This window comes from Lepidothrix coronata, unplaced genomic scaffold (genome assembly GCF_001604755.1).
Source record: "Lepidothrix coronata isolate B3197 unplaced genomic scaffold, Lepidothrix_coronata-1.0 Scaffold335, whole genome shotgun sequence".
Classification (NCBI taxonomy): domain Eukaryota; kingdom Metazoa; phylum Chordata; class Aves; order Passeriformes; family Pipridae; genus Lepidothrix; species Lepidothrix coronata.
The window spans coordinates 66,066-77,307 of record NW_016690515.1 but is presented as its reverse complement, the minus strand read 5'-3'; the positions used below and the strand labels follow the sequence as shown (position 1 = coordinate 77,307).

At 58.1% G+C, this 11,242-nt stretch overlaps 1 protein-coding gene across 2 annotated transcripts in view; it reads left to right on the top strand.

The window, feature by feature from the left end:
* Positions 1-3,321: 3,321 nt before the first annotated feature.
* The window catches only part of SCN4A (sodium voltage-gated channel alpha subunit 4), a 44,970-nt gene continuing 37,049 nt past the window's right edge, over positions 3,322-11,242 (top strand). The window contains exon 1 of one of the 2 annotated variants that reach the window (XM_017838373.1): positions 3,322-3,468. Coding sequence is in view for 1 of the 2 variants with exons in the window: in XM_017838372.1 (XP_017693861.1) it covers positions 4,933-4,966 (34 nt within the window). In the remaining variant the exon portion in view is untranslated. Of the gene's footprint in view, positions 3,469-4,847; positions 4,967-11,242 lie in introns of those variants that run through there. The other variant, XM_017838372.1, reaches the window with a different exon arrangement.

Genomic DNA, 11,242 nt, shown 5'->3' with positions numbered 1-11,242 from the left:
CAGGGGCAGCCACAGCTTCTCTGGGCAACCTGTGCCAGGGCCTGCCCACCCTCACAGGGAAGATTTCTTCCCAAAGATCCCAGTGATCTTAGAGGTCTTGACCAACCTAAACCATTCTGAACCTGTATCTGGGCAGACTGTGCCCGGGCAGAACAGGAGCAGGTTTTCCCCATCCCTCCTCCAGCACGGCCGGGGGTGTCACAGCCTGGCATCCCCATCCCCCGGCCTGTCCCGGAGGTGCTTTGTGTCCCCCTCAGGGCTGGAGGGGTGTCCGGGGAGGGGGGTGTTTTTCCTGGAGCCGGAGGGTGGCACTGCGGCCCCTGCACAGGCACCGACACCGGATCAGGGTGTCAGCGCTGGAGCGCGGTGTCCCCGCACGGGAACGGGCACAGCCGGCGGGGGGGACCCGGCCCATCCCGGGGTGCCAACGCCCAGTGGCTCCAGCCTGCTGGAAGAACCCAGGGATTAAGGTAAGACAGCACACTGCTTTGGGGGAATGCGCATCCCAAGGCTTTGGAAAGAGCTGGGACCCCCCAGGATCGCTCCCGACAGCCCTGGCCAGGAGAGGTTACCCAGCGGCAGGGATGGGAACAGGGCTGAGGGCTGGGAGCGCTGTGCCCCTGCCTGATGCTTCGTTCCCTGCCTGCACCCCCTGCTCCTCCCGGGACTGCCAGGCCACCCTGGCTGGGTGCAGAGGGTGCCCTGTGCTTGCATCCCCTCTTTCATCCCCGCTCTGGGATGTTCCCGGCTCTGCAGCTTGGGGAATTCACCCTCCCCGTGCCCCAGCTCGCCGGGGCAGCTCATTTCCTCCCTTTCTGTGCAGGCAGCTCCGACTCTGCCCACCTCCTGCCTGCACAGACACCAGCAGAGACTGATCCCACAGAGTCCCGGGGATGCTGCCAGTCCCATGGTTCTGGCAGTGAAGGAGAGCTGGGGAGGGACTTTGGACAAGGCCCTGGAATGACAGGACAAGAGAGAATGGCTTCCTACTTACAGAGGGCAGGGTTAGATGGGATATTGGGAAGGAATCCTTGCCTGGGAGGGTGGGGAGGCCCTGGCACAGGTTGCCCAGAGAAGCTGTGACTGCCCCTGGATCCCTGGAAGTGTCCAGGGCCAGGTTGGATGGGGCTTGGAGCAACCTTGTCTAGTGGAAGGTGTCCCTGCCCATGGCAGGGGAGTGGAATGAGATGGTCTTTAAGGTCTCTTCCAACCCAAACCATTCTGGGATTCTGGGATTCCTTGATGCATCCAGCATCACAAGCCCAGGTACCTCAAACACTCCAGGGTCCCTCAGGCTGGACCAAGCATTGCCCTTATCCCACCCTGTCACACCAAGAACCCATTTTTCCCACCCAAATTCATGTTGTGAGTACCTCTGGGTACCCCAAGCTCCCATTCCTGTGCAGGGGGACAGGAGCAGTGCCCTTGTGCCCCCTCAGTTCTGGGCTGAGCACCCTGCAGTGCCCCCAGAAGGGCAGGAGCCACATCCCAGAGTTTCCACACTCATGTGCCTCATTCCAGATTTCTCTGGGCTCTAGGCAAAGTAAAAACAGGCATGTGCAGCTATCACAGGCTTCCCAGTGGTGACAAGGCTGGGCTTGGGGCAGCTGCAGCTGCTGGAACCCCCCAAACTTCCTCTGAATTTCCTGCTGCAACCAACGGAGCAAGTGGAAAGTCCCCACAGTCACAGCAGGAGGACGTTCCCTGTCCCTTCACTCCTCACCAGCCAAAACCACTGACCCCTGCATGTACAGGGGGTGTTCTTTTCTCATGGATAGGGGCTGTTGCTTTGCTGCTGAGCTCCCAACAGGCTCCTGGTGCAATCTCTGCCTTGCAGCAATCCCCTGGGAGCTGACATGGGGCTCTTCACTCTCTCCTTCCCTTGCCTTTATCCACTCTGAGCCTGTCTGAGGCTCCAAGTCAGCAAGAAGAGCCCTGGGGTTGGTTTTTAGCTGGAGAAATCAAAGTTACACCTCCCAAAGCACACCTTTGGCATCTCCTGTGCAGAGCTAATTCTGCACCACCTCTCTCCCATAAGCCAACCTCAGGCTCCTGCACTGCCTCATTCACACGGTCTGGAACAGAAAAGGAAAATTATTTTGAGAGGCAGAATTGAGCTAAAACTTCACTTCCCAGCACCCTGGGTGCTCAGGTCTGCAGTCTTGGGCCTGGTTTTATGGATTGTGTAGGATGCTGGTGATGACAAAGAGCCCCAGGGTGAGGGGCTGGAGGCAGGGAAGGGGATTGCTGTGGGAAATCACCAGGGAGGGATGCCAGGCTAGGGAGGAGAGGTGCTGCAGCTCCACTGAAGCCCACACCAACACTGGAAAGTCCCTATGGAGTGTTTTGGGACAGAGACAGTGGTGTTGGAGAGATGATGAGCCCCTTCTGACCAGGCTGAGCGCTGGGGTGGTTGGTCCACCCTCAACACAGCCCTGAGGACCCCAAAAGGGGTGAGCCCTGCAAGCTGGGCCCCCCTCTGTGCTCTCCTCCTAACCCTGTGTGCCTACCAAGCACCCTGTGTGCCTACCAAGCACCCTGTGTGCCTACCAAGCACCCTGTGTACCCCCAGAACTGCTTGGGCATGTCAGGAGCACCCAAAAGCATCAGGAAGGGCATGAGGGGAGACAACCCCATGGCAAACCCCTATTTCTGTGTCACCCTGGTTCTGGCTCAGCTCCCCGGGGGTCCTCATGGGCAGGATGTGCAGTGAGGGCACAGGGTGAGGTGTGTTGGTGTCACAGCAGGGTGACCCCGTGTGGCTCTGGCCATGCCGGCCATGGGATGCTCCTGCTGTGCAAAGGAACACGGTGGGTGTGGGGGGATGGAGAAAAACCTGCCAGACACCCCTCGTGTGTAAGGAGGAGCCACAGTCAGCGCTGGGTGCTGCACAATGGGAATACCGTTCCCAAAGAGCCACGGGCTTGGAGACAACATTGGCAGCGGGGTTGGCACCGACTGTCCCCCACCCCCCGCCCTCGCAGTTGTCCCGCTGCTCTTTCCAGTTGCCTGTCACTGCTGGGAGAGACCGGCGGGGAGGTGCTGGCCAGGGTCGCCTCCACCTCCCCTCCAGCTCCCCCACGTCCCATGTGGTGCCGAAGCCAGCCCAGAGCCACCTCCACCTCTGGGACACCGCGTCCCCGGCCGGGAGCACGGCCAGGGCAGGGGGGTCCCCTCGGGCAGGACCCCCCGAGCTGCGGGAGATGCGGCTGCGGGGGCTGCGGGCGCCGCCGGCCCCGGGATCGGCGCGGGGGGGGGGGACACGAACGCCACAGCTGAGACGGGCCGAGGCTACCTGAAGGACCCCGCATGTCCTCAGGTTTCACTCATGACCATCTGACAGCAGCGGCAGCTGCTCTGCCAACAGGCACTCGCGGAGCCAAAGCCTCCTCCAGGAGTCGAAGGGAGAAGGGAATTCTGGCCCCAAAAAATCTCTTCCTTGGGATTTCGCTCTCTCTCCACCCAACAGTAAGTACTGGGTTAGGCCCTGGGCTGCTGCCCACTCACCTGGGCAGGGTCTGCGGGGTCTTGGATGTCCCCAGGTTTGCCATTCTCGCTGTGCCTGCAGTGTATAAGCAATGCCTGGGGTGTGCAGTCTTGGTGCTGGAGGTGGATGGGAGCAGGACACCCCCCAGAGTCACTGGGGTGGTATTTAGGGCTGTAGGCACCTGCTGGACCCCCCTGCATGGAAAACAACCCGTGAGAGGGGAGAAAGTCCCCTCAAAGGTGCAGGCAGGGCACGGGGAGGAGTGTGCCAGCAGCCAGGGGACCCTCAGTGGCCACTGACCTGTGCTGGGACGAGAGGGGACGGTCAGGGACGTGACGGGCAACTGGTTTCTGAGCCACCTTCCCACCCGAGCAAGGGAGCTACAGGCAGGGCTTAAAAGTCCCAAGTCTCCTTTCTCCTGGCTTCTCCTCCTGGAGGTCTAAATATAAACCTCGGCTTGGCCAAGCCAAGGTTGCAGGAAAGGTCTGCGGGTGCTTCTCAGTGTCTCCTTCTGGGAAGGCACCTGTCCCTGCAGAGCCACTGTCCCCCGTGGGGCAGCAGGGAGGGACCCCCGTGGGGAGAAGGGGAGGAGGTGGGACCCCTCTGCTGTGCTGGAATGGCAGTGATGGGATGGCACAGGGGTGGGAGGCCTTTCACACGCGGGGGCTGCGGGGGCACAGGCACAGCCCAAAGCTTCGGGGTGCTGGGGAGGGGGGATGAGCCCAGTGTGGGGTTCAGGGCTCACATCCTCCTGCCATGGGAAGCAGAAAAACAGGCAGTGCCAGGGTGGGAGTCTGCTCATTTTTGGGTGCTGTATTCCCCCATGTGCCTGTGGCTGTGCCAGCTTCCATCACTTGCTGCACGGGCAGGACCCACCGTGCACCTTGTGACGTTCTGGGGTTTATCCAGGGGCAATCACCCCCCTGGCCCCCCATCCCTGACTGCTCCCTCACTCCCCACAGCCGGGGCTCAGTTGCAGAGTGAAGTTTGCAGACAAGCAGGAGCATTTCCTCCCCTGCCCACACTGCCGCTGATGGAGTTGTCAGGGATCAGCCTGGGAATGTGGCAGGCAAAGGATTGAACTTCAGGGAGGCAACAACTCCATAAAGCCCTGGGAACAGCAGGAAATCCCAGTCAGTCCTGTCACACAGGAGACATCCTGAGTGGGTTGATGCCGTGAGGGCCAGAACTGCTTCCTCCAGCCCTTGCCAGGAGAATGCCTGATTGAAAATGGTTTTGGGGCCAAAAGAGCGTACTTCCAGGAACTGGTTAAATAGCACAAAGTCCTGCCTTGACTCTATAGTGCTAATATTTGAACAGAATGTTCTGTTTTCTGGTGTGGGCAGAAGGTCAGGACAGAAGGGCTCTGTGGAGCTTTTTGGTCAGCTCCAGCTTCATTTGGAGATTTGCTGGATTTGGGATAGGAGAACAAGCAGCAGCGGGTCATGAAGAGAAATCCATCATCGTTTCTGTTTCCAGGTTAGACTAATGAGGTCGTTTCTGTGCAGGGGAGGAAGGGGGAGAAAGTGGTGGATGCTTTGGGGAATTATGAGGGCAAAGATCCCAGCTGTAGCTGCGGAGATAGTGGGAAGGGTGCCCAGGCTCTGTGCCTGTCCAGCTGCCTCCTTCCTTGGTTACTCACGCAGCCCTTGGAGTGTCTCATCTTTGGGTCTTCATTCTCCATCTCCACGTGGATTTGAATGGCATCCCTTGGGAGCTGGAGGGCAAGAGTGGTGGTGTGGGGGTCAGCACCCAGAGGGCTGTGACAGCTGCAGGTGCCCCGTGCTGGTCCTGATTTTCAGGGTGTCTGGTCCGAGGTATTGGGGTACAGAGGCTGCAATGGGAAAACAGGCACCCTTCAGCCCTGGGATGCTGCAGGGATATTGCAAATCCCACTGGAGCAGCAGGTCTGGGACCTGCTCCCAGTGCTGTGTTGGTGATCCCTGTGGGAGCCGGTGTCAATTCTGGCATCCCTTGGAGGTGCTGCGTCCCTGCCCCCCGTGCTCCTCGAGTGTGGGGGACCTCGGGGGGATAGCAGGTCATTGCAGCCTCACGCCATCCTCCCTTCCACCACGCTGTCCCCTCGCTGCCTTCGCGGCACAGCTCAGATCTTTTCCAAGCCTGACACGAGAGCTGCCGGCAGGGAGGAGCAGGAGCTCGGGATGACACCCGAGTGCCGGCAGTGGGCAGTGGGCAAGCGCAGGGTCCCCTCTTTAACCCTTCCCCGCCTGCTCGAGCCTCCACCTCTGCCAACCCCTCCCCCCAAAATAAACCCAAATCGCCCTCCACCCCGGTGTCCCCTTTGCAGCGATCCCCTCCCGGGGGTCACAGGGAGAGCGGGATGGCGGGAGGGGGGGGATGGGGTGGCATCCCCCGCTCCGGGCAGGAGGGGGTTAGCGCGTTGCTGCAGGGTGTTGCAACCTCCTATTTCCATCTGCGGCCGGGGAGAGTATCCCAGGACTTCACAGCTCCCGGTCTGTGTGTGCCACTCCCGCCCCCAGCACAGCAGGTACCCTGGGGTGGGCTGTGGGCACACGGGCATCGAGTGCCACAGTCCCCGGCAACTCCAGGACAGCAAAACCCAGGGAATCGTATGAAATTAATCTCCACGTGGCTGATGATGCTGGTGGCACCTGCAGGGCTCAGGATTTCGGGGGGGACAGTGGTTTATGTCCCAGGGGTGCTGGTGCCCCCTCAGCACGTTGAGCATTAAGGATTTGACTCCCTGTCAAATCCTCCAGGGACAGGACGGGCTCAGCTGTGTCTTTCCAAGGAGCTGGGGCCAGGGAGCAGCACCTTGTTTGGCAGGTGCAGAGCAGTTGTGGTGGTGGGGACCCCATGGAAGGTGCTGCTGCAATGGGCTGTGACACTCAGGGTTGTGCATCGTGTCCTTCTCCTCCCTGTAAATCCCCCAGTGCTGGCACAGCCCTCAGCTCACTGGTGTCCTTGTCCCAAGATGGAGTGGGTTGGCTGCTGCCAGGAAAGGGGCTGGAGAGTGCTAGGAGGTCTCCTCTTGGTTTGCTCAAGACAGGCAGTCTCCAGCAGGCAGAAAACAGCAGAGCAGCATCACTCCCTTAGCAAGGGAACTCACTCACCGTGTGCTTAAAAGCACAGTCATGGAATAATTGGGGTTGGAAGAGACCTTAAAGATCATCTTATTTCACTCCCATGCCATGGGCAGAGACACCTTCCACCAGCCCAGGTTGCTCCAAGCCCCATCCAACCTGGCCTTGGACACTTCTGGGGATCCAGGGGCAGCCACAGCTTCTCTGGGCAACCTGTGCCAGGGGCTGCCCACCCTCCCAGGGAAGGATTCCTTCCCAATATCCCATCTAAACCTACTCTCTGTCAGTGGGAAGCCATTCCCCCTTGCTCTGGCACTCCAGATCTGTGTCTAAAGTCCCTCTCCACCTCTTGAATTTGGCCGGGGCAGCCACACCACGGGTGTGTGACCTTTGGTAGCACAGGTCTGGTCTGGACCCCCCGAGGGACTGTGGTGGCACGTGGGGAGCAGGAACCTGCTGCAGCATCTCAGTGCCCCTGTTCTGGCTGGGGAAAGGCATCTCCTGATGTTGGGTTCGCTCTGGAATTCTTTTCCAAAGGCTTTCAGGCCATCCCTTTCGCTGGGGGCTAAGGGGGGGTTGCAGCAGCACAGCTTCATCCGGCGCCTCGGGATGACGGATGCTGTTGGAAGCATCCCACATTCCTGCTGGCACACTTGGCTTGGGCCACGCTTCAGGCACAGGAACAAACCACACCCGGAGGAGGGTAAAAAGCCACGGTGGTGACAGGAGGCAGCACAGGGGACGTGCCACTGACGGCAGCCAGAGGTGCCTGAGCCACCCAGCCCACGGGGCTGCCCCGCCGAGCGCTTTAAAACCCCGGGAATTCAAAGGATAATGCTGAAAAATGAAAAACGAAATTTTTTTTCCTCATTCTCTAGCTCTTCTGAGCCAACTACTATTTGACAACAGAGTGGGAAAAGGCTTGGGGCGACTCCTGATTTCCTCATTTGTGTTGTTTTCTCCTTGTGAAAACTGAGCCCCCTCTGCTTTTACAGCAAAGCAGCCTAAAAATACAGTGAATTTCTAGAACTGCCACAGTGGTGGAGACCCAGCATCCCACAGCAGTGTTGTAGGAGCCATTTGTTTGCAGAAGAAAATTTTGGAGACTTCACTTATCTTTCCAGATGGTGTTTGTAACGTAGTCACAGCAAGGCACCAAGGGATGACAATTTATCCGGGGATGGTAAACATCAGACTCTTAAATGGCTCATTATCTGTTACAGAAAGGGGTGTAAACTTGTTTAGAAAATGGCTCGTTTTATCTGGCACAACTGAGGGTGTTTATCTGAGTTACTGATAGAAATACATGTAATCCTGAAAACAGTAATGTGGCTCCAGGCCCTGCTCAGCAGCCAGTAAATCCCCCACCTGCAGGACTTAGCATGAACCTCTCCACCCCCAGTGCTATTTGTGGACAGAAAAAAAAAAAATTACATTAGATTTTTTCAGTTTTCCCACTTTTTCCCCCCCCAAATTTATGGAAATTACAGTAGGAAATAAACAAATAAACACGCCAGAGGACTTTTTCAAGCCATGACACCCCCTAGGACCACGCTGGAAGGTTTTTTTTTTTCTTCAACCATCAGACCTTACAGCCAAGTTTTTTGTCACCCTGTACATTTGTGCTGTGCTGACCATACCAAGTGTCTGTGCCCTTGGCTGGGTTTCAAACAAATGCATGTTCTCCTGGCAGTGGCCTCCCAGTCCATGGGATTTGGGGTTTTTCAAACCTGTTTAATGTGTGTAGGGGTGGAGAGGGGACCCACTAAGGAGGATTCATGGGTTGGGAGAGCAAGACCCAAGGCATGGCTCAGGGGTCTTGGAATCAAGGAATGGTTTGGGTTGAAAGGGACTTTAAAGACCATAACCTGCCATGGGCAGGGACACCTTCCACCAGCCCAGGTTGCTCCAAGCCCCGTCCAACCTGGCCTTGGACATTTCCAGGGATCCAGGGGCAGCCACAGCTTCTTTGGGCAACCTGTGCCAGGGCCTGCCCACCCTCCCAGGGAAGGATTCCTTCCCAATATCCCATCTATCCCTGCCCTCTGGCAGTGGGAAGCCATTCCCTGTGTCCTGTCCCTCCGTCCCTTGTCCCCAGTCCCTCTCCAGCTCTCCTGGAGCCCCTTTAGGCCCTGCAAGGGGCTCTCAGCTCTCCCTGGAGCCTTCTCTGCTCCAGGTGAACCCCCCCAGCTGTCCCAGCCTGGCTCCAGAGCAGAGGGATCCAGCCCTTGGAGCATCTTCCTGGCCTCCTCTGGACTCTCTCCAGCAGCTCCACATCCCTCTTACGTTGGAGACCCCAGAGTTGGATGCAGAATCCCCCCCTCACCTGCTGCCCACACTGCTGGGGGTCAGCCCAGGACACAAATGGCTTTTTGGGCTGCAAGTCTCCTCCTGGGTCGGTGGGGATGTGCAGCAGGGTGTGTGGACGGTGTTTGTGGCAGCCCTTGGGACACATGTCACCCATGGCTGAGCTGTGACTCATCCCCAGACCTCTCAGGGCCAGCTGGTCCCTGTTGCACCGTCCTGCCCCACCCCGGGGTGTCCCCGTGGGCATAAATAAACGGGGTGCAGAGGGTTGGGTTATCCCGTGTGCTTCAGCCTCTGGGTGCTGGTGGGGTGGCAGTGGTGCCTCCCAGCAGGGAGCAAAGGAGGGGGTGCAGGTAGCAAAGGAGGGGGTGCTGCAGGATTGGGCTTTGCTTGTGCTGGGATGGGTTTGGACTGTGTGTGGGTCTGGTTTCCTGAGCTGCTGGGTGCTGGCTCATCTCCCCTGGTGCTAACACAACTCCAAGAGTGTGGGCCAGCCCTGGGCTCACTTGGCACCATCTGCCCCCTGCTCATTTCCTTTGTCACACGAGCCCCTTGTTCCTCACTAATCCCTGCTCCAGGGCCCCCGTGCCGGGCACTGGGAGCGCTTGGCTGAGCATCACCTGGCTCTGCTGGTTCTTGCTGAGTGAAGCTGATTTACACTTGCTGGTGGCCATTCTGATTGTCTTCTCACTTGGATTTATGTCCCTGTTGGTCTCTCTGGTGTTTTTACAGTGTGACCTGTTATGTGGCTGAATCTTGCAGGGCAGGTTTACGGGTAAACTTAACTTATAGCTCCTTGAGCTGTGTTTGAATGCTGCAGATGGTCAGGGGGTCCCACTGCTGCCTCCCAAGTTCTGGGTATCCGTAGGGCTGAGATCTCTCAGGAGCAACTCGTCTTCACTTGAAACACCCCCAGTTGTACCTGTCCTTGTTAACCCAGCCCTGAGTATGGTGGGGAAACAACTGCATCCCTCTGGACTGATTCCCCAGGAGACTCCAGGTTTGCAGATGCTCTCCCAGAGCAGAGGGAGGGGCAGAGCCCCAGGGCCAGGGTGACCCCAGCCACTCTTTGTCCCCCACCACCACGTGTCTGTATGCAACAGCCAAGAACATCCTTCCCCCTCTTCCTCAGCCCACGGGAGGTTATTTTCTGTGCAGGGATGAAGTGCCAGCTCTGGGTGAGGTGACTGTCCCAGCAGTCTCAGACAGGACCCTGCCACCCTCCCATCTGTGCTGGTTAAACAGAACCAGCACCCCTGGAACCTCCCAAACCACCCCTGTTATTTTGGAGGCTGATTCATTTATGTGTTGCCTCAGAGCACCAAAAATATCAGAGGAAACTGAATTTCTTTCCAAGTCAAGGCCAGGCACTTCTGAGCAAGAAGCTGCTCCCATTTGCCTGCTGGTCATTGCTGATGCTGGACTGGGGGGTGAGATGCTCATCCATGGTGTGCCACAGGAGGTGTGTCCAAAAGCTGCAGCTCACGTGTGTCACAGCATAAAGGAGTTACTCAGCTTAGCTGGGCTGCCAAAATTTAAGAAGGCAATAAATAGCAGATCAGAGCTTTATGACTGATTTCTCCCCAGGATAATCAATGGGCAGGAGTCTGCCTTTAATTCAGAACCCTCAGAGGTCTCAGGTCTTGGAGAGCTGGGGCAGAGCCCCGTGGGACCATGTGGGTGATTCGTGTCCAGGGCAGCTCCTGTCTCTGGGCCTGAACTGCTTTTACCTATTGGAGAGGCAGAGTTTGATCTGGGTTATTTATAGCAGCTGCTACAAATGTGCCAGGATGTGCCAGGCCGGGAGCAGGGGCTGCTCACCCCATCCCCATGGCCAGGGGGGCTGGTCCCAGGGTGAGACACCTCTCGTGGGGTGGTGGGACCAGGCTGTCTGTGTCCCACCCCCTCTGCTGGGCTGAGCCCCTCACACAGCCTGTGCTCGGCTCTTGGCTCCTCTTTTTGGGAGCAACAATCGACCAGAGATGCTGGTGGCTGCAGGTCTCTGGTGTGTGGGAGCTGGGCATAGGCTTAAGTCCTGTGTTTGATCCCTGGAGTCACCCCACTATCTCTGTGTGGACACAAAGGGGTCAGGGCAGGACCAGGTGCTGCAAAAGACCCTGAAAAGCCAGGAAGCATTTTCATACTCAGGGCAACACCCCCTTTGAGGCCTCCCAGTATAGCCTTGTGGGATGGTGCCCACCCCCAGCACCTCCCTCCATGGCCCTGCTGGCACCTTCCCTTCCTTTCTGCTCCCCTTCCCAGATCCACAGTGCTGGCTCTGCCTCCTTTCTCGCCCCCTGTGCTCCCTCCTCTCCATCACCCGAGGACAGAGCTTTCCCTGTCCCTCTGACCCCTCAGCAGCCACGCCTGTCTCTGCTCCATC